The sequence below is a fragment of the Dama dama genome, chromosome 1, assembly GCF_033118175.1.
Source record: "Dama dama isolate Ldn47 chromosome 1, ASM3311817v1, whole genome shotgun sequence".
Classification (NCBI taxonomy): Eukaryota; Metazoa; Chordata; class Mammalia; order Artiodactyla; family Cervidae; genus Dama; species Dama dama.
In genome coordinates, this window is record NC_083681.1 from 39627933 (window position 1) to 39649438 (window position 21506).

General features: G+C 37.9%; 2 protein-coding genes across 12 annotated transcripts in view; one reads left to right on the top strand and one right to left on the bottom strand.

Moving 5' to 3' along the window:
- BTBD10 (BTB domain containing 10) overlaps positions 1 to 19689 on the top strand; it is a 70535-nt gene extending 50846 nt beyond the window's left edge. For 4 of the 5 annotated variants that reach the window (XM_061147399.1, XM_061147407.1, XM_061147390.1 and 1 more), the window contains 4 exons: positions 1047 to 1167; positions 11888 to 12097; positions 14496 to 14606; positions 18574 to 19689. In XM_061147399.1, coding sequence (XP_061003382.1) covers positions 1047 to 1167; positions 11888 to 12097; positions 14496 to 14606; positions 18574 to 18884 — 753 coding nt within the window. In that variant the 3' untranslated portion in view covers positions 18885 to 19689. The remainder of the gene's footprint in view (positions 1 to 1046; positions 1168 to 11887; positions 12098 to 14495; positions 14607 to 18573) is intronic. The other variant, XM_061147415.1, reaches the window with a different exon arrangement.
- A 746-nt stretch (positions 19690 to 20435) lies between these two features.
- The window catches only part of BMAL1 (basic helix-loop-helix ARNT like 1), a 107382-nt gene continuing 106311 nt past the window's right edge, over positions 20436 to 21506 (bottom strand). For all 7 annotated transcript variants that reach the window (XM_061147356.1, XM_061147375.1, XM_061147360.1 and 4 more), the window contains one exon: positions 20436 to 21104. In XM_061147356.1, coding sequence (XP_061003339.1) covers positions 20944 to 21104 — 161 coding nt within the window. In that variant the 3' untranslated portion in view covers positions 20436 to 20943. The remainder of the gene's footprint in view (positions 21105 to 21506) is intronic.

The following is a 21506-nucleotide window of genomic DNA, read 5'->3' on the forward strand; positions in this document are numbered from 1 at the left end:
ATTTTTGTATTAAAACTTAAATTTTTTAACCTTTTATTTTGAGAAATATTTGAATTAGTACTACAGTCACTACTTGTAGTTTTAATCGGTGATAAAATTTGATTCATAGCATGTGACAGTTTATTTTACAGTTTGGAAATATGGTTTCTTTAAATAGTTTTGTGGGAAGACGAGAGGGAGGATCCTGAGGTACAAGACAGGAAAAGTAGTTGATCGTGATCAGTACTAATAAGTACTTGGAAAAGTACCAGAAGATCTCTTGCTTGATTCATGTAGCAGCTTCAGAAATGGTGTTACTGTGGCTCTGAACATCAAGAAGCTTGAGGCAGATCTTAATTTTTTGGGAAGTGCTTTCTCAGCTGCCCATACTTCCATTTGTCCCTTAATGGTATTGACCAGTTACCCCATGACTCAGCTGTGGAGTAACTTATCTATAGCTCTGGGCCAGCCCCTAACAGCATTTCAAGTAGATTTCGGAAATAATAGCTATTATTGTTTGTACTTCTGTGGGAAACACCAAAGAACAGTATTTGGAAGAAGAATAATTGTGTGTTCTGTTTCCATATATTTGAATACTTGGAGATGATTTTGAAGTTCTTTACTAAAAACCTTATGTTTTGCCCCATTCTCTAGGTAATAGTTAAGGTAATGTAAAGTATATCATTTAACTTCCTTAAAATTTCTTTCAAAAATATATGGTAGGTATGTAGACAAATAACTTGTAAGGGGGGAATACATGTGAGTTAGCATGGTACAGTAGAGAGAAGAGATGCATAAGTAATGAGGAGACCCGGGTTCTAACTTTATCTCTCTTGTTAAATAATTTCATAACTGGAGGAGTCAATGAATCCATTTGGACATAAATTTTTCTTGTCAGTAAAGCGAAAGAGTGGTTAGGTGAACTGAGGTCCCACCTAACTTTAAAATTCCACAATTCAGAAATCTCAAGAGTATCACAATTTTAAAAAATTCTATCAGCCCAGTCTTAAAAACACATTTTGTCTACCTTGTGCATTCTTTTATGCATTCTTTATTTTTTTTTTCAGGATTATTATAAAACAGGAATAATCCGTTGTCCTGATGGCATATCTATTCCTGAATTGAGAGAAGCTTGTGACTATCTTTGTATCTCTTTCGAATATAGTACTATTAAATGTAGAGATCTCAGTAAGTATGATGTTTTGTGTGTGAGTGGTTTCTAGAGTTACAGTGTATTGGAATGAAATACCTGAAATAGTGCTGTTTACCTAGACTTCAAGTATTTGTTTAATTGAATTCTAAAACACTAATACCGTGAAGATTTATGAAAGTCCACAGAGATCATTGTTTGGTACAATTTTCCAAAACTTTCTTTCAACTTAATAATTTTTTTGTTTGTAGAGTCTCCCATATTTATGCTTCTATTTGTTCTTCCTCTGTCATTTTTTGCCAGTCTGTATCTCCCACCTTGGTAGCCCTGACTTTGTCCAAGTGTGGTATTTGGCTTCACTCCTCAGATCACATCAACCAAGAATTTATAATTTCTTTTTGTATTTGCCATGCAATATAACATCCTAAGCAACTATGGAAGATACAAGTCATTCTCAAAAAGAGTATTTGTCATTAAAGATCTTAGATTGAATACCAAATACCAGCCCTCATATATACAAAGAATTAAATGGCTTTATTCAGGAACTTCAAATATAGTCTCAGAGCAAGTCTAGAACTTTGGAAATCCTAACTCTTTGATTGATATTTTCCTGTCATGTTACCCCCCTGCCCCCATGCCCATCCCTTTTACTGTTATGTTATGCCTAAGAAAAAAGGTGATTATACACAGAAAATTTAAAATGTATATGAAAATTATCAAATGTTGACTTGGTTATTAAGTGGTTGGAAAAGCCCAGAAGAAGGAGATGTCATTGTAGGCTAGTAGGATTAGGGAAGAGTTCAGACGAGACAGGTTGTAAAGAGTGAACAGGAATGATTTAGCAGTAGTAGAGTAGGAAGGTTAGGGGATTACAGACATGAGTGGTATATTTTGGAAATAACCTATATAAGAGACTGTATTGGGACCAGAAGGAGATGAGAATAAATATGGGGGCGAGATTGTGGAAGGTCTTAAAATTAATATTCTTATATTTTATGCTGTATAATGTGGGAAGCCATTGTAAAACTTTGCTACCTGTGCTTATAGATGTATGTTAGTCCCAAGTATATGGTTATGTTTACTTCATTACCTAAATGTAACACTAGCTTAGCAAAGTGGAGCCATACTTTTCTGAAACATTGCTGTATTAGAAATTGCGAATGGGAAACTTGTAGGGCATCTATTATATATTTAAATATAGCTATCCTTCATGCTTAATTATGGTCTAATTCTTGAAAATGAGTGGTCCTGATTAGGTCTGTCCTTAAGTACCAGTTTTTCTTTGTTTTCATTTGTTTGACCAAATATTCTTTTAAAGTCTCCATAAAAATATCAGTAGGTGAGACAAAGATTAGGTGGTCCACCTCTGAGTCCATTTCTATATAAATGATATTTAAAAGTTTAAAACCAATTAATTGGACAGCTGAAGCATACAGCTGTAAACTTGAACAAATTTGCTGTCTTTTCACATCTTAAAAAATGCTTTTAGTTGAAATCATGAGCATTATTCTAATTTATAAATTCTTGACTTCATAAAACCTTCTATAAAGGTTTTGTGCTTTTTAATTCATGGGAACATTTTAATTTAATTGCATATGACTAAATGTTGAATTTTGGTGACTGTCAGATTAAAAAGACACTAGAATTCCTTAAAGATAAATGGATTTTAGTTCTGTAATCCTTTGGACATTATTTACCTTGTCATCACTATTAAATAGCATTTATTTGTTACAAAATTAGCAATTCTCATAGGCTTTATTAAAAGAAAACTGTATAGAATCTGAAGAGATAGAAATGGTCTTGTAAAATATGAAAGTGTACTGTAGGTGTAGACTTGAGTCCAAAAATGATTTTTTTCCTGCAAATATGTGCTTTTACTGAATATTGTAATGGTACTTTACACTAAAATGTCTGTTTATCTCTTACTTAAAATTATAAAAGTACTCAGTGTATTGAATGTATTGAATACAGCATCCTGGATTTCTTGGGCAGGTTACTTAAAACCTTATTTCTTAGTTGTCTCATCTTTAAAATGGGAGACTAATATTACTTACCTTACAGAGTTGTTGTGAAGATTAAATGGATAGTGCTTGACACATAAGAGCTTTCCAGGTGGTTCAGTGGTAAAAAAAATTAGCCTGCCATTGCAGAAGGAGGAGATGCGGGTTCAATCCCTGAGTCAGGAAGATGATCTGGAGGAGGAAATGGCAACCCACTCTAGTATTCTTGCCTGGAAAATCCTATGGACAGAGGAACCTGGTGGGCTACAGTCCATGGGATTGCAGAGTCAGACAGGACTATTTCCACATGAAAATATATTGTGAATAACTATATTAGAAGATATCCTTTAGTTACAACTTGTTCAGTGGTTTACATAGTTATTGCTCATTTTCTACATTTTTATTGAATGCTCATTTTATACCAAATACTAGGTATGTAAAAGGCAGTAAGAAAAGACAAGATCCCTTCTCTTGTGATGCTTGCAATGTAGTGGAAAAAGCAGATAAGTAAATTATATTGTGTTAGAGGAAGAATGGGATACTAGATGAGCATGTATGAGCTGTAGCTAACTCAGGTGTCGGGGCTTGAGAAAGCTTTCTGGAGGAGAGGGAAGAGGAAGTGTGTTTCAGGCAGAAGGAATGCTATGTTTGGAGGCAACTAGGCTTTAATTTCTTCTTTGTCCTCATCTTCCCAGGCAAGCACTGTAATCCAGAGGAGGTTTTGAGAACCAGGGCTGACCTCAGGAATGAAGGCCTGGGGCTAAGAGAAATGAAAATACAGTGTCCCAGGTTAAATTGGTATTTGTTCAGTCTCTTAAGGTGTGTCCTACTCTGTGACCCCATGGACTGCAACACACCAGGCTTCCCTGTCCTCCACTATCTCCTGGATTTTACTCAAATTCTTGTCGATTTTGTTGGTGATGCCATCCAACTATCTCATTCTCTGTCACCCCCTTCTCTTCCTGCCCTCAGTCCTTCTTAGCCTCAGGGAATTTCCCAGTGAGTTGTCTCATCACATCAGGTGGCCAAAGTATTGGAGCTTCACCATAAGCCCTTCCAGTGAATATTCAGGGTTGATCTCCTTTAGGATTGACTGGTTTGATCTCCTTACTGTCCAAGGGACTCTCAAGAGTCTTCTCCAGCACCACAATTCCAAAGCATTGATTCTCGGCGCTCAGCCTTCTTTATGATCAACTGTCACATCCAAACACAACTACTGGAAAACCTTAGCTTTGACTATTCGGATATTTGTTGGCACAGTGATGTCTCTGCTTTTTAATACCCTGTCTAGGTTTGTCATAACTTTCCTTCCAAGGAGCAAGCATCTTTTAATTTCATGGCTGCAGTCACTATCCACAGTGATTTTTGGAGCCCCCAAAAATATAATCTGTCACTGTTTCCACCTTTTCCCCACCTATTTGCCATAAAGTGATGGGACTGGATGCCATGATCTTAGCATTTTGAAAGTAGTGTGGAAAATGAAATTTAAAGTTTGCAAAAGGACAAGTTCAGAAGGCCTAGGAAGAAAGGCACCATCCTTGTGGGAGACAGTGGGATTACATATGAAGATCAAAAACTGAAGTTACATTTAATTTATTTTAAGAAGGGATATTAAGAGGCAGAGACTACTTTTAGAGTCACAGAAATAGAGACACTGAAACAACAGACACGTGTATGTTTTCTCTCTGTCTTGCCCTCTTTTTCAGTTTATAGCATTAAACCAATTGAATTTGAGGACGGGGACTATACCTTTTCACTCTGTGTCTGTAGTGTCAGGCACATAGTAAGGACTCAATAAGCATTTGTTGAGTAATAAACAAGAGTTGATGAATAAACTCTTTTATTCCCTCATGCATTTTTAAGACACTTTTCTACTTAATGTCTTCTCTAGTATCATTAGTCTTTCCCTCTTTATAGAGTAATCCTCAGGCTCAAACATACTTCAGTCTGACCTGTGTCTGTTGTAGGCATTCAAAAATACATCATTTGAAAATTTTTGAGCTTTTCACTGATTCTTTGAAGTTATTTTTTTGTAAGAATTAGCAGAACTCTATTAGCCTTTGCCCCACTTCATTTTGCGCTCAAAGGCCAAACTTGCCTGTTACTCCAAATATCTCTTGACTTCCTACTTTTGCGTTCCAGTCCTCTAAGATGAAAAGGACATCTTGTTTTGGTGTTAGTTCTAAAAGGTCTTGTAGGTCTGCATAGAACTCTTTAACTTTAGCTTCTTTGGCATCAGTGGCTGGGGCATAGACTTGGATTACTGTGACATTGAATGGTTTGCCTTGGAAACGAACCGAGATCATTCTGTTATTTTTGAGATTGCACCCAAGTGCTGCATTTCAGACTCTTTTGTACTGTATCTTGCTCTTTGGAAGAAAAACCATGACAAACCTAGACAGCATATTAAAAGCAGAGACATTACTTTGCCAACAAAGGTTCCTATTGTCAAAGCTATGGTTTTTCCAGTAGTCATGTACAGATGTGAGAGCTGAGCCATAAAGAAGGCTGAGTGCCGAAAAATTGATGCTTTTGAACTGTGGTATTGAAGACTCTTGAGAGTCCCTTGGGCTGCAAGGAGATCAATCAATCATAAAGGAAATCAACCCTGAATATTCATTGGAAGGACTGATAATGAAGCTGAAGCTCCAATACTTTGCCCACCTGATGGGAAGAACCAACTCATTGGAAAATACACTACTCCTGGAAAAGATTGAGGGCAGGAGTAGGGGGCAACAGAGGATGAGATGGTTGGATGGCATCGCCAGCTCATTAGACATGAATTTGAGCAAGCTCAGGGCGATGGTGAAGGACAGGGAGGCCTGGCGTGTTGCTTTCCATGGGGTTGCGAAGAGACACTACTGAATGACTGAACAATGACAACAAGAATTAACACGTTCATTATACTGCCTCCTATTCCAACTACTGTGTCTTTCCATTTATTCAGTTTTCTTTTGTCTTTCTGCAGTGGTCTATGTTTACTCTTTGATAATTTGTATTTTTGTTACTGTTGTGTGTAGAATATGTTCAGATTTTCTAACTGCTAGCATAAAAGAAAATTATTGAATTTCTATATTTGTGTTTAGCCACCTAACTGAACGCTGCTGAATTCTAGTAGTTTTTCAGTTGTTTCTTACATGTTCTTGGTAGATAATTGACCCTTTTGTAAGTAAAACTTTTTATATCTTTTTGTCTTGCTGAATTGATTATAATATTTTGAACAGTGTTCAATTTAGTGGTAAATCTGGTATCTGTCTTTAAAGGCATTTCCTTTAGGTTTCACTGTTTTGTTTTGTTTTTTCCTTGATTCTTTCTTCAATACTCTGGTTCTTTGACATCCTTATTTTAGATCTTCTGCTATTTTTTTTTTCTTACCTGCTTCCTGATCATTTATACGTTGAGTGTGTTCCTTGCCAACAGTTTTGTCTTCAGCTACCAGTCTATCCTAAAGGAGATAAGTCCTGGGTGTTCATTGGAAGGACTGATGCTGAAGCTGAAACTCCAATACTTTGGCCACCTCATGCGAAGAGTTGACTTGTTGCAAAAGACCCTGATGCTGGGAGGGGTTGGGGGCAGGAGGAGAAGGAGACGGCAGAGGATGAGATAGCTGGATGGCATCACCGACTCGATTGGCATGAGTTTGGGTAAACTCCGGGAGTTTGTGATGGGCAGGGAGGCCTGGCGTGCTGCGATTCATGGGGTCACAAAGAGTTGGACACGACTGAGTGACTGAACTGAACTGAACTGAACCTTTGCTCTTACAGAATCTATACACTTAATCTAAGTAATGCCATTCATCACTGGGACTTCAAATATTACCTATACACCATAGGTTTCCAGCTCTTTATCTCTAATTCCTAATTACCAGCTTTATGTTTCTAGTGTACTATTTAACTTGTATAACTTTTTTCTCTTCTTAATCAGGCTTTCAGTGAGTTCCATGCATATACTACATGTAGTGATGAACAAGAAAGACTTTGTCCCTGTATTTATGGAGTTTACAGTCTAGTGGGGAAGACGGGCATTCAAGAAGTAATGAAAAGCTGAGAAAATAGAGCGAAGAAATGAGATACTATGACAGATGTATGGTAAATGGGCTATGAAAGATCATTATCTGAATCAGTGACATAAAAGCTGAGACCTAAGGGAATGGAAAAGAGAGTGAGAAGGTCTCCAGGCAACAGAAATGGTATTTGCAGAGGCTTTCAGGTTTGAAGGAATATGACATGCTTAAGGTCCTGGAAGAGGGACCTATGGCTAGATTGGAAGAGATAGTAGTGTTTGAGTGATGAGACATAAGGCCAGAGGATAGGGAGAAAACACAATTGGTTAAGTGTTGTATTAACTGTTCATCCTGTACCAAGTCCTGTGCTAAGTTTGGGGGATGCAGCAGGAACAAACCAGGCAAAGCTTCCTGTTCTAATGGAACTTTCTCTCGCGCGGGGGAAACAGACAACAGACGAGGTAAGCAATAACGTGAACAAACAACATATACGTTAGGTAGTGATATGTGCTGAGGAGGGAGAAGAAAGGTAAAGGGATAAAGAGTAGTTTGAGAGGCCTTCATTGCAGAGGAAAATTGAAGTAAATTTCAAGCAGAGGTTAACAATGAGAGCAAGTGTTGAAGCCGTTTGCCTGGTAAGTTCGAGAGTAGCAAAAACACAAAGGAGTTGGAGTAGAGTGAGTGAGGGTGTCAGTAGTGGGAGATGAGGTGGTATAAGGCCTTTATCTTTTGACTTTACTCTGAGTGAGATAGGAACCATCAGAGGGTTTTAACAGAGAAGTGATATGATCTGTAAGGATGCCATGTTTTACCATTTCATGAGCACACTGTTCACACAGAATTCACTTTAGAGTCATGCAGTGGTGTATTCCTGATCTGATGTATATTTTAAAAGAATCACTCTTGGCTGTTGGGTTGGAGATGGACTGCAGGGGGAACTAAGGTAGACACAAAGAGGTAATTAGGAAACTGTTATCATAATTTAGGTAAGAGATGATGGTGGCTTAGATTAAGGTGGAAGCAATGTGAAATGATCAAATTCTGAATATACTGGATGGTAGAGTTGTAAGGATTTACTTGTTGAGGCTGAAAAGAGAGAATAGTACTTAAACTATCTAGAAGTGTGGAGTCAACCATTGATTGAAATGGGGGAAGACTTCATGGGGGGCAAACACTTAAAAGCTTGACTTTGGACGTAAGTTTAAAATATCTATTAGACATTCAAGTGGAAATGTTGAGCAGGGCATTGGGTATACATGTCTAAAGAGAGAAATGTGGACTAGATATTTATATGTGGGAGTCATCAGAATTTAAAGTATTTTTCTTTAAATACTATAGATAGTATTTAAAGAAAAAAAAGTACTGTAGACACTGATCTTTTTCACATAACCTCCTTTTTCACATAACAGGCTTAAGGACCAGGTTGAGGATTGGGGACTTTTATTCTGAGATAGCACAAGCCATGAAAGGTTTAAACTAGAGACATCTATTTGTGTTTTTTTGGCTGCTGTGGAGAAAATGAAGGCAAAAGCAGCTGGTGAGTTTTACAGTGGGACAACTGAAAGGCTGGGTTCAGTGAGGATTGTCAGAGTACCTACATGTGACCTCTTCATGTGGGTTGGGCTTCTTCAAGCCTGGAGACTGGATCAGAGAGGAAACATCTGAAGAGCAAGCATTCCCAAGACCAAGGCAGAACCACAAGTCATGTGCCCATCACCTCTGCTGTGCTCCCCTGGTTACAGGCACGTCAGTATAACCAGCCTAAATTGAAGGGGAGAGGCATTGGACTTCTACTGGGAGGAAATATCAAAGTCACATTGCAGAGAAGTATGTGGCGTGAGAAACTTTTTGGCTATCTTTGGAAAATAGCATCTTTCAGAGAACGAAATAGCGCAGTTCAAGATGTATTTAAGAGGTGGACTTAATAGGGCTTGAGGAATGGTTAAGAGATGGAGGAATCAAATCATTCATTTATTTTATAAATAGTTGAGACTGTAATATGACTAACACTGTTCTGAGATGGTTCTGAGAACTTGAGTGCATGGTGATGTCATTTAGTCATTTGGAAAACTGCACAGAGAGAGACTGAAATGATAAAGTTCAATTTGGAATATATTGAGTTTGAGATGCCTGTGAAAGGGCATCCTAGTGGAGATTTCAGGAGGCAGTTGAATATAATGCATCTGGAATATAGCAGGCAGAAATTAGTAGAATAAATTTGAGGATTGTCAGCTTAAGGTGAGAGAAAATAACCTAGAACTTCCCTGCGAAATAACAATATTTAATGGCCAGCTAAATATTTAGGAAATATTTAACCTAAATATTTAGAAAACATTTAGATAATTTCCTAAAGGAAATCAGTCCTGAATATTCATTGGAAGGACTGATGCTGAAGCTCCAGTACATTGGCCACCTGATGTGAAGAACTGACTCATTGGAAAAGACTCTGATGCTGGCAAAGATGGAAGGCAAGAGAAGGGGATGACAGAGGAGGAGATGGTTGGATGGCATCACCGACTCAATGGACATGAGTTTGAGCAAGGTGATGGACAGGGAAGCCTGGCGTGCTGCAGTCCATGGGGTCACAAAGAGTTGGACGTGACTGAGCAACTGAACTGAATGGCCAGCTAGAGGAGAAAAAATTCAAAAAGGTGACTGAAGAACAGCAGCCAGAAAGAAGAAAGAAAACCAGGGATAATGATACCAAATCTTAGTGATGAGAGTGCTTATTAGAGAAATGCAAATCAAACTATAATGACCTCACGCTGGTCAGAATGGCCATCTTTAAAGTCTATAAATAATAAATGCTGGAGAGGCTATGGAGAAAAGAGGACCCTCTTAACACTGTTGGTGGGAATGTAAATTGGTGTAGTCAGTATGGAGAGCAGTATGGAGGTTCCTCAAAAAACTGAAAGTAGAGTTGCCATATGATCCAGCAGTCCCACTCCAGGGCATATTTCCAGAGAAAACTGTAATTTGAAAAGATACAGGCACCCCATGTTCATAGCAGCACTGTTTATGATAGCCAAGACATGGGAACAACCTAAATGTCTATCAGTAGACAAACGGATAAAGAAGATATGGTTTGTGTGTTCTTGTGGGTAAATAAACACATAATGGAATATTATTTAGCCATAAAAAGAATGAAATAATGCCATTTACAGCAACATGGATGAACCTACAGATTATCATACTAAGTGAACTAAGTAAGATAAAGACAAATACCATATGATGTCACTTATTTGTAGAATCTAAAGTTGGACACTAACATACCTATGAAACAGAAGCAGACTCAAGACGTAGAGAACAGACTTGTGGTTGTCACTGGAGAGGGGGATAGGGAAGGAAGGATTGGGAATTTGGGATTAGTAGATGCAAACTAATACACACACACACACACACACATATACAGGATAGATAGATAAAGAACTACTGTATAGCACAGGCAACTGTATTCAATATTTTGTGACATAATGGAAAAGAATATGAAAAACATTATATGTATAACTGAATCATTTTGCTGTATAGCAGAAATTAACATTGTAAATCAGTAAAAAATTTTTTACTTCAGTAAAATTTTTTTAAAAGATGTTCATTTTCTTTAACAATCCAGAGGTCATTTGGAGACTATATAAGAGAATGTATTTATTAGGAGTTTACCTATAAACGGAATTAAAAAAAATCATAATGGAAGTATGCAGCCTAGAGAGAGACATGGCTAAATAATAATAACATAGTTAATTATTTAATCATTTATTATATTAATAGTTACTAAGTAACATTTTGTAGAGAGGAAAAAAGCTCTAATTTGGGAGACTATAGATTTGAGTTTTAGTGTCTTCTCTCACTCTCCTGGTAGTTTCTGAGGTGATAGATCCTTAGATAAGAAATCAGACATTACCCATGAAATAGGAATAAAATAAAAATGAATAGGTTGGTGCAGGTGAGTTTGTGACTGTGTATTTGGAAAGTTAAAGTTGTTATGTCAGAAGGGTCAGGTGAAGTGTATCTTTCATTCCTCTCAGTTCTAGGGTCACATAAGCTATGTGATTCCTGTATGCTCAGTCGTGTCTGACTCTCTGCGACCCCATGAACTGTAGCCCACCAGACTCCTCTGTTCATGGGATTTTCCAGGCAAGACTACTGGAGTGGGTTGCCATTTCCTTCTCCAGTGGTAATTCCTGTACCATGCTGTATTTTGGTTGACATTTTGCCATCCTTACTCCAAAGTCAAGTGACCCTTTTCATCTCAGTCTGCTTCCTACACAGTAATATCAATGTTGTTTGTAAATAATTTTCTGAGAAAGAAAATGTGGGAAGTGGACTATGGGGACTATCTTCATACGGATAATCTGCAAAAATATCCTTAGAATATACCTTAAAATATAACTGCGTACATTGATTGAGGACAAAATGATGTAGTAAAAAATACCCTGGACTGCGAATAGAGTCATGGAGGGTGGATTTAATTCTGATTTTGAAAATTAGTTTTGTAACCTTAGGCAGATTGCTTCATGATGTGTAAAGTGAAGAGGCTTTTGTTGGATGACTTTAATTGGCCCTTCTTGCTATAAGATTCTGCAGTTCCATAAGAACTCTTTCTGAAAAAAGTTTTAGTGACTAAAGAATAGCCATTATATTATCTACAGGGTCCCACAGTAGATGCTGAACTAATGTGGTGTTTTGTTTATGTGTTTGTTGTTTCTGCTCTTCTTTTACTTCTCAGTCACCCCTAAAGTGAAGTTATTTTTGTGGGTTTTATTTCAGGTGCCCTAATGCATGAATTATCAAATGATGGTGCTCGCAGACAGTTTGAGTTTTACTTGGAAGAAATGATCCTGCCTCTCATGGTAGCCAGTGCCCAGAGTGGGGAACGTGAATGCCACATAGTGGTGCTTACAGATGATGATGTAGTTGATTGGGATGAAGAGTATCCACCACAGATGGGAGAAGAATATTCACAAAGTATGTACTGTGGCATATTTTCTGTCTCTTAAATCACCACAGATTTTCTTTTTATCATTTATATCTTTATTAAAGGACAGTTTTTATAAAGAAAGTTTTCTGAACTTTTTCTTATACCAGGAGTGGACAAAACTACAGCCTGTGGGCCAAATCCAGCCTTTTGCCTGTTTTTATAAATAAAGTTTCATGTATTGTCTATGGCTGCTTTCGCGCTACAATAGCTGAGATGAGTAGTTGGAATGAAGACCGCATGGCTAGCAAAGCCCAAAGTATTTACTATATGGCCCTTTACAGAAAAAGTGTATTCACCCATATCATGCACAGAAGTGGTTTGCTCTTTGTTGAGTTTCCAGACCTTAGTTTTTTTTTTTTTTTTCATTTAGAAGCATCTAAGAGAAATAGATCCTGGAATAGTAGATAATGAAAAATAAAGCTGTTTTTTATAGAGATGAATTTTTATTTGTATATAAAATGAGAAGCTGCAACTCACTGATTACAAAGATGACTTTAAGTCCTAAGACATTCCTTTTTTATTGTCACATGTGTTCTTGGAGAATACATGACCCTTCTGAAAGCTTTGTGGAACTTTAGGTATTTTTGGTCAAAACAGCACATCTTGAGCAGCAGTGACTTTTTTCTTACTGTACTTCTAAACTTCTGTTAGAACCTTTTGATTTTTTTTTTTTTCTGTTAGCAAGTGTATCTCATATTGATTTTATTTGTTTGAATGTTTGTTTTTTGGTGAGCCCAATATAGTATTTTTGAACAGTTCCATAGATTTAGAAAAAATTACAGATAAAAGAATGATTCAAGAACAGGATTATGTGAAGTATTAGAACCCTTTAAGCTCTGGTTTTTCCATTTTATTTACCCTTTTCTAAAAATAAAACAGACTTCGAAGTGGTATGCTTTTCTAATTTTAATTCTAAAGATTTTCAGATGATTATTTTAACACAGACTATGGTAGTACTTTTCAGAATTTACATTGAGACATTTTCTTTGCATGATGCACTTGAATGAGTACTGTGATTCTTTTGTGGACAGTTGCAGTAATAAAATGTTGCTGTTTCCTCATTCCTAGGCTTTTTGCTGACCATGATTTTCTATAGTATGTGGAATAAAACGTTGAGCTTTAGTTTTCAGAAAGTTTGACTTCAAGAGAGGAGGGCCAACCATAGAGCACAGAAAGGACTTTATAGTGATAGAGGAATAATATTAGACCTGGCTTTTCCTTTTTAGTTATTGAGCTTTTCATTTCAGTGTTTTTTGGTTTGTTGGTTTTGTTTGTTTGTTTGTTTGTTTCTTTTCTTGAACTTTGAAGTTTAAAAGGACTGGAAACATTTTTACTTAATTTGTCTAAATATGTTTCATTTTGTGCCAAGATGTTCCAACCTAAAGAAGATAACATTTGAGGAGACAAGAGATAGCCTATCTCTTCAGGCTGATTTTGCTAAGAGTGACATACACCACCCATTCTGAAATGTCAAAAAATCTTTATCTTAAAATATCAGTAATCTTAAGGATTAATCACAACTTTTACCCCATGAGTAGCTTCTGTATACGTTTTTTCCTTTTATTGGCTCTTAAACCAGCATGTTTGGTTTGTGAGTGTGTTTTTCTTTTTTTGAAAAAACCTTTGCAGTTCACCTTTTAAGGGAGATAACTCCACCTGAAAGAGAGAAGGCGAGGAAGGTCCATCAGTCTAACTCCCTGAAGTGCCCAGCACATTTGGAAGACTCAACATGTTGTCAGTGGAGTGTCTGTCCTTTGCAAAACCAGTTTGCTCTAAACAGACTAACCTAGGCAGAACATGCTCGAATCTGCCATTTTTAACATCAGTATTAAATGGGGCTGTTCGCCTGAATGGAAAACAGTTTGTGGGGAGGGTCTTTGCCTTTTGGGGGAATTATTAATAGTTGCTCAATCCATGAAATGTAAGATGTATCCATTTTGTACTTTCTGACAAGGCAGTTTTTTCCCCTCCAGATGAGGCCTTGTAGGCATCCTGGCAAAGTCTTTTACTTTGCCTGCTTGATAATGATGTGATACTGATACCTTTTTTTTTTATTCTCTTTATTTGAAGAAATTGGGGCAGACCCCATTCTAGTAAGTCTGTGTATGATATATCTTTCAGAAGGAGAGTCTTCCTATGGATTGGGTTACCTGATTGGTTATTAAAGCTTTTCTTGTTTCATCTTATGTAGACATTTGCTTCTATATTAACTGTACTGAATTGTCCTGTCATGTTGGCTAGTCATCCTTTGGCATCACTGCATCCATTATTTGGGCTTTTAGGGTTGTCAGACCCCTTTGATGATCAAGATAAATAAGCTTGAGTCAGTCATCTCATAAGTACTTTGATTTTAATAAGAAAATATTTTTGTCTCTTTGTTTCCAGTTATTTATAGCACAAAATTATATAGATTTTTCAAGTACATTGAAAACAGAGATGTGGCCAAATCAGTTTTGAAGGAGAGGGGTCTTAAGAAGATTAGACTGGGAATAGAAGGTAAGCTTTTTTTTTTTATTAATTATCTTTTGGAACTAGCAAGGTTTAAAAGCTGGATCCCATTGAGATTATATTTTGAATACTTCGAGAAAATTTCAAATGATTACTGAATGCTCATGCAGTAAACACATAAATAACAAAAGTCAGCTTTCTTTATCTAAGACGAAAAATAGAAGGCCCTTAAAAACGAGTATTTATTCTATAAGATTCTCTAGCAATATAGAGATATGAATTTGTCTTTTCTGCCATCACCCTACTTAATGCATTTTTTACTAAGCCCATGTAGTGTGCTTGGCACACGTGTGTATACTCCCGTAAGATTGACAGGACTCTTTGCCTAATAGTAATTGTGATCATAGCCCAACAGAACTAAAATCTAGTACTTTTTTGAAAATTCATGTGAAAACTGGTGGTGGTGGTTTAGCCACTAATTTTCCAAGATTTTACCTGGAAAATCCTATGGTCAGAGGAGCCCTGCAGGCTACAGTCCATGGGTCGCAAGAGTCGGACACCACTGAGCAACTACACCACCAGCACCACTCTTTACATGAATTTTCAAAAAGTTTTAGATTTTAGTTGTTGGGCTTTGATCACAATTACTATAGCTTACTAGTGTCTTAAGGTATGATAATAGTGGGCTTATTTTCAAATTGAATTGAATGTCCATGTACTTCATCTTACTTAAAAAGCAATCTAAAAAGTTTGCATATACTTTGTGATTTAAATGAATTTATTCAGATGCTACCTCAGATCCTTCTTTTATTTTAAAGTGCCCTTACTCTTCCTTGGCATATCATAGCCTAGGGTAATGAGTAAAGGTTCTGGAGCTGGATTGCTTATGTTCAAAGCCTATGATTTAATAGCTGTATGACCTTGGACAAGGCACTTTACTTCCCTTTGCCTTTGTTTTCTCATCTAAAATGAGAGTATTAATAAGTACTTTATAGGGTTACTGTGAGTGTAGAATGAGTTAATCCATGAAGAACACTTTAAATAGGGCCTAGCACATAGTTCATGGGGTTCTCAAGGCAAGAATACTGAAGTGGTTTGCCATTCCCTTCTCCAGTGGGCCATATTCTGTCAGACCTCTCCACCATGACCCGACTGTCTTGGGTGTCCCCACACGGCATGGCGTAGTTTCATTGAGTTAGACACGACTGTGGTCCTGTGATCAGTTTGGCTAGTTTTCTGTGATTATGGTTTTAGTATGTCTGCCCTCTGATGTCCTCTCGCAACACCTACCGTCTTACTTGGGTTTCTCTTACCTCGGACGTGGGGTATCTCTTCACGGCTGCTCTAGCAAAGTGCAGCCGCTGCTCCTTACCTTGGACGAGGGGTATCTCATTGGAAGGACTGATGCTGAAGCTGAAACTCCAATACTTTGGCCACCTCATGCGAAGAATTGACTCATTGGAAAAGACCCTGATGCTGGGAGGGATTGGGGGCAGGAGGAGAAGGGGGCAACAGAGGATGAGATGGCTGGATGGCATCACCGACTCGATGGGCATGAGTTTGAGTAAACTCCGGGAGTTGGTGATGGACAGGGAGGCCTGGCATGCTGCGATTCACGGGGTTGCAAAGAGTCGGACACGACTGAGTGACTGAACTGAACTGAGCACATAGTTTCTGTGTTTGTGATGGTGACAACAAAGATGACGGTGTTCAGATCAGTGATCAGATGAGCTGTTGGAGATGATGGAGATGATGTCCTGAGATATACAGGGAAGAATGACCAGAAACGAGGTCTTTGCAGGAAGGGGAGGGGAGGAAATTTGGGGTTTAAAAAGAGGGCACATTAGCTTCACCAGTGTATGTCCTCTTCTGTTATTTTGTAAACAGTTAGTTTTAGCTGCTTGGTTTCAAAGCTAAAGAGACTGTAACTGGAAGGGGAATTACTTTAGCAGGCCCCTAACAGTTATTTGAACTGATAACAAGTGGGTTGGAACTATGTTTAAAAAAGCCTGATACACTGTGCTAAGGAGTATGGACCTTCCCCTTTAAGCATGAGGAAACCATTGGTAGTTCTAAAGCAAGGATGTAATATGATTATACTTGTGTTAAGAGTGGTGATTCAGTGTGGAGAAGAGATTGGAATACAATGAGATGGGAATTTAAAGACTTTCTAGTAGTCCTGGAGCAATCAGGGACAAGGGAATAGAGAAAAGGAAACCTTTCTGACCTCTAGAGCTGCCCTTCAGATGGTAATTGGAAGTACAAAATGAAGAAGACATTCTATACAAGGTCTTTAGAAGGTGTTTAGTCCTGCTTGCCCCTGTGCCTCCCTCACCTCAACCCCCCCCCACTCACGCACACGCACACACACGGCTAAATATACTAGCTGCCACACACACACACACACACACACACACCCCTAAATATACTAGCTGCACACACACACACACACACACACACACCCCTAAATATACTAGCTGCCAGTGATGCCTGCATAACAAACTCCTATGCAGGAATCCTTAATTGAAGCCTTACTACATGAGGCCTGTTTTTTTTTTTTTTTCTGATTTTTAACTGTGGCCCATAAGCCAAATCCAGCTTACTACCTGTTTTTTATAAATCAAGTTTTCTTGTAACATAGACATACTCATTAATTTTATGTGTTGTCTGTGGCTGATTTCATTTTATTATGGCATAGTTAAATAGGTGTGATAAAGACCATATGGCCCACACGCCTGAAGTATTTACTGTCTTGCCCTTTACAGAACATGTTTGCCAGTACTTGGTCTAAACTAGCAATTCATGCTAGTAGGAAAGAGAAGGAACTTGTGATAGCATCTAAGGAAAGTATATCTTTAGAGAAACTGCAGTACTGGTAAATGACTGAAATGTTCCTAAGACTGGGATGGTTGTTACCAGTTGTTACTCTTCAGTGACTACGATCTAAGAGAGGGAAGATGTATAATTACCAGGGAAAGCTGTGTCTACTGAAAAAAAAATGTTGCACAACCTGGAAGTTGAGAATTATGTTTCATTTAGTGGCCTTACCGTCAGTTGTAGCCTTGGATATAGCCTCTCAGACAGCTCTGAGAAGCTGTTCCAAGGAGGTAGGGGAGGAGCTGGGATATGTAGGAGTTTTTGCTGGGAGAAGAGAAAAAAATGATCGAAAGGTTACTGCTAATCACAAAAGGCAGACAGCTCAAGTATTGATTTTAGTGCCTCTCTACTTTTGGGGAAATGCAGGAGTCTGGGCTTGTTGAAATTATTCCTTTGATACACATCTTAACTATCTAGGGCTATTTTTCCACCCTGAATTCCCCTCAGGGGCACCCTTGGGTCGGGGGTGGGCTGCAGGGGCTGATGACTTGATGGCTACAACATTTCTATTTACTGAAATGGCAGGCAACTTTTTGTCTGAACTTGATTGTTCAGAGTAGTAACATTTAAATGATATCGAGATTAAAATATTGGCTTTGCTGACCTAGACACAGAAATACCTGCAATCGGTGAAGCTGGAGATCACTGCAGCTTCTTACCACTTGAACAGTAAAAAGGAAAGAAAAATCCCAAAATGATGTAAGGATGAGATGTAGGTTTAAAGAAAGTAGAAAACATATGGCAGTAAATTGCAGGCCCTGAGGCCAAATAATTGTGTGAAGGGAAGGGATCAGGGATATCAAGGGTGCACAACCAGAGCCCATGATGCACTAGGCTACCTCCCATTGTATTAGGGACCCAGCCCCACCATGCTTTCTGAAAGTTTTTCTGGTGGTTGGTGGGAGGTTTTGTGAATTATATCAGTAGGATTTCAATTTCTTGCTGTTGAACTAATGACCAAAGAGAATATTGGTTTCCTTCTTTGTTTTAATCTGTTTGTTCAAGAACTATAGTAACCCTCTTTAGGTTAAATTGAATGAGGAATGTGGGGACGTGTGTGTGTGTGTGTGTGTGCGCGCGCGCGTGTGCATACCTGTGTGCATGTACATCCTGTTTTTAAAACCTTTCTCTCCTTTAGGTTATCCTACCTACAAAGAAAAAGTAAAGAAAAGGCCTGGGGGCCGCCCTGAAGTGATTTACAACTATGTCCAAAGACCCTTTATTCGAATGTCTTGGGAGAAGGAAGAAGGAAAGAGCCGGCATGTAGACTTTCAGTGTGTGAAGAGTAAATCTATCACCAATCTTGCCGCCGCTGCCGCAGACATTCCCCAGGACCAGCTGGTAGTCATGCATCCGACTCCGCAAGTGGATGAGCTGGATATTCTACCCATCCATGCCCCTTCTGGCAACAATGACCTCGATCCCGACGCACAGAATCCGATGCTGTGACAGTGATGTTCCTTGAAACCATAGCATGCTACTCTTCACAGTGACGCTGCACTCTCCTCATCCTGCACTGCAAGGCCACTCTCTTCATTGTGAGATGCACAGAACGATGTTTAGGATATTGCAGTGTAGGCTTTTTTTAAAGACCAAAGGTAGCTGAATGGTTTTTTAAATGAGTACAACTCTAGCATCTTGAGGTTCCAGTTATATAAATGTATTTGTTTACTAGTAGGTTTGTGAAATTGGTTCTTTGTATGGGGGACAGTCCTTTTTCACACATCTAGATCTTTCCAGAAGTGGTGGAAATTGGCAGCTGGGGTACTTTGTCTAGATATTCATCACACCCCAGATAAATTGTAGAATATTATATAGTTGCACTTTATAAATGGTGGTTAAGTGGAACTGTTCAAGCCATTTTTATAGTTGTGATGCACAATATAATTTAAATAAGTGCTTCTATCAAAGTATTCCTTCAGTAAAATGTGTATAGTTTGCTGCCCATGCTGAGCAAAAAATGAGTATCACTGGGCTTATTTGAATAATGAGGATGAGATTCAACCATATCTTATCAGTTATCTCAGTGCCGTTTTCATCCTTTTCAAGTGAGTTACATGCAGACAGTGTGAACATCAGAGGTGGGTTATTATCCGGTCTGCCTTACCCTTAATCTGTTCACAGATATTTATTTACTAATGATTTTTTTTTGAAAGTTATGGGATAGGCAAATGAAGTGTTTGCTCTTCATTTACTAAATGATTGTAAACTTGTTTTTCATCAAAATAAAATTCCATTGTTTTAATGTTTCTGATCTTTATAAGCATCTTGACCGGATTTTCAGTCTCATATTTTGCAGATTTCCTGTCTTATTGGTGTCAGTATAATTAGAAACCAGGAAGTAGCTCAAGGAACTCCAGTTTGACATATGTGTGATCAGGCACTTATATTCTCCAATAACTATAAAATATACTATAAATCCAAAACATCATTAGAGCTGAAAAGGGAATATTTTCTAGTGCAACCTGATACGAAGATAAAATACTTTTACTAGGTTCTGTAGTAACTTTAAGTTTCAGAACCAAATTCTGATACTAGTTCAGTGCTTTCTTCATTATACTGTGCTGTTCTGCCTAGCAAATTGTTCATGCATATGTTTTTGTTTTGTTTTTTAATATTCTATGACTCAGTTCAAGAAAAATCCAGAAGTATTTAGATGCTTTTTCAGTCTGGGGTCACTTAATGTTTGAAGCCAAACAACTGTTAGTAGAGAGGAGTTGTATTAGAGAAGCCAGTTTGTTCTGTCTAATCTTGAGTTTGTAATTTCAGAGGTCTTGACGTTTGTTTAAGTAGTAATATCTTTGTTCTCACAGAAACTAAAATTACAGTACAGCTAAACAAGTGACAAAGGAAAATTATGTATGGCCTAGAATTTTTATGAAGACCAGAAAGTCACTGTAAATGTTTTTGGTGTGGATCATCCATAAAACACCCACCATGGAAAATCAATGATCTAGCCCTATAGCATCTTTTCCTTAATTATTTGAAATGTGAACAATATTTATAGAACAAGGGAAACATTTATTAAAAATATTTAACTAATACATTATACTTTAACCCATATTTATAGTAAAGGATTCTTACAAGGAAGAATAAACGGTTTTATGATACAATTAGTATAAGAAATATCCACATGGGGAACTTCTTTGTAGTGTAAAAACACCATACATCTGAAATGACCATTTGCATATAAAAGCTACCAATGATGCTTCTGTGCACAATGATTAAAAAATTCAACACAAACAGAATCCAAAATATACAATTAATGCAAGCTATCCACAGCTAGCCCAATAATCAATGATGAGGAAACACTGGAGCAGGCTTTAGTTCCACTTTGTCTGAAGTTACACGTAGTTAAGATTGACTTGTATCAATGGCTCTGAGATGGCTTTTATGAAGACAGTACATAAAAGCTGTTCTCTCCTTATCCAGTAAGCTTCACAGACTGTATAACTCCATCAGTAATGCACTTTGATACTGTAGCTGTCGCCAAAGCAACATAGAGTGTTTACAGCGGCCATGGCAAGTCGCTAAAGTCAACAGGGCCACCAAGCCCAGCATCTGCTTCCAAGAGGCTCATTATGACAGCCATTGCTGCTTCATCATTACTGGGACTACTTGAGCCTTGATCGTTGTCTATCATGTCTATGCCTATGTGAGGGTTTTCACCTGTGGGAGGAGATAAAGACTGGTAAGTGATACCAAAGCATGGTTAACTTTAGTAAGCAATTCCTAAGTACACTTTTAATAAGAAAGTTAAACTTAACAGTAGGGCAAGAAGGCAGCTTTGCCATTTTTTTTTTTTTTTTAATAGTCGTGTTTTTCAGATGGAAGACCCAACTTTTTAAGAAGGAACGACTTAAAATTCAATAAAGATTAAAAGTATGAGTTGACCTCATTTTAATATTCTGAGATAACCAGTTATAAGGAGGGAATTATAGAAGGAAAACCATGCAGGAGACCCCGGTTCGATTCCTGGGTTAGGAAGATCCACTGCAGAAGGGAGAGGCTACCCACTCCAGTATTCCTGGGCTTCCCTTGTGACTCAGCTGGTAAAGAATCCGCTTGCAA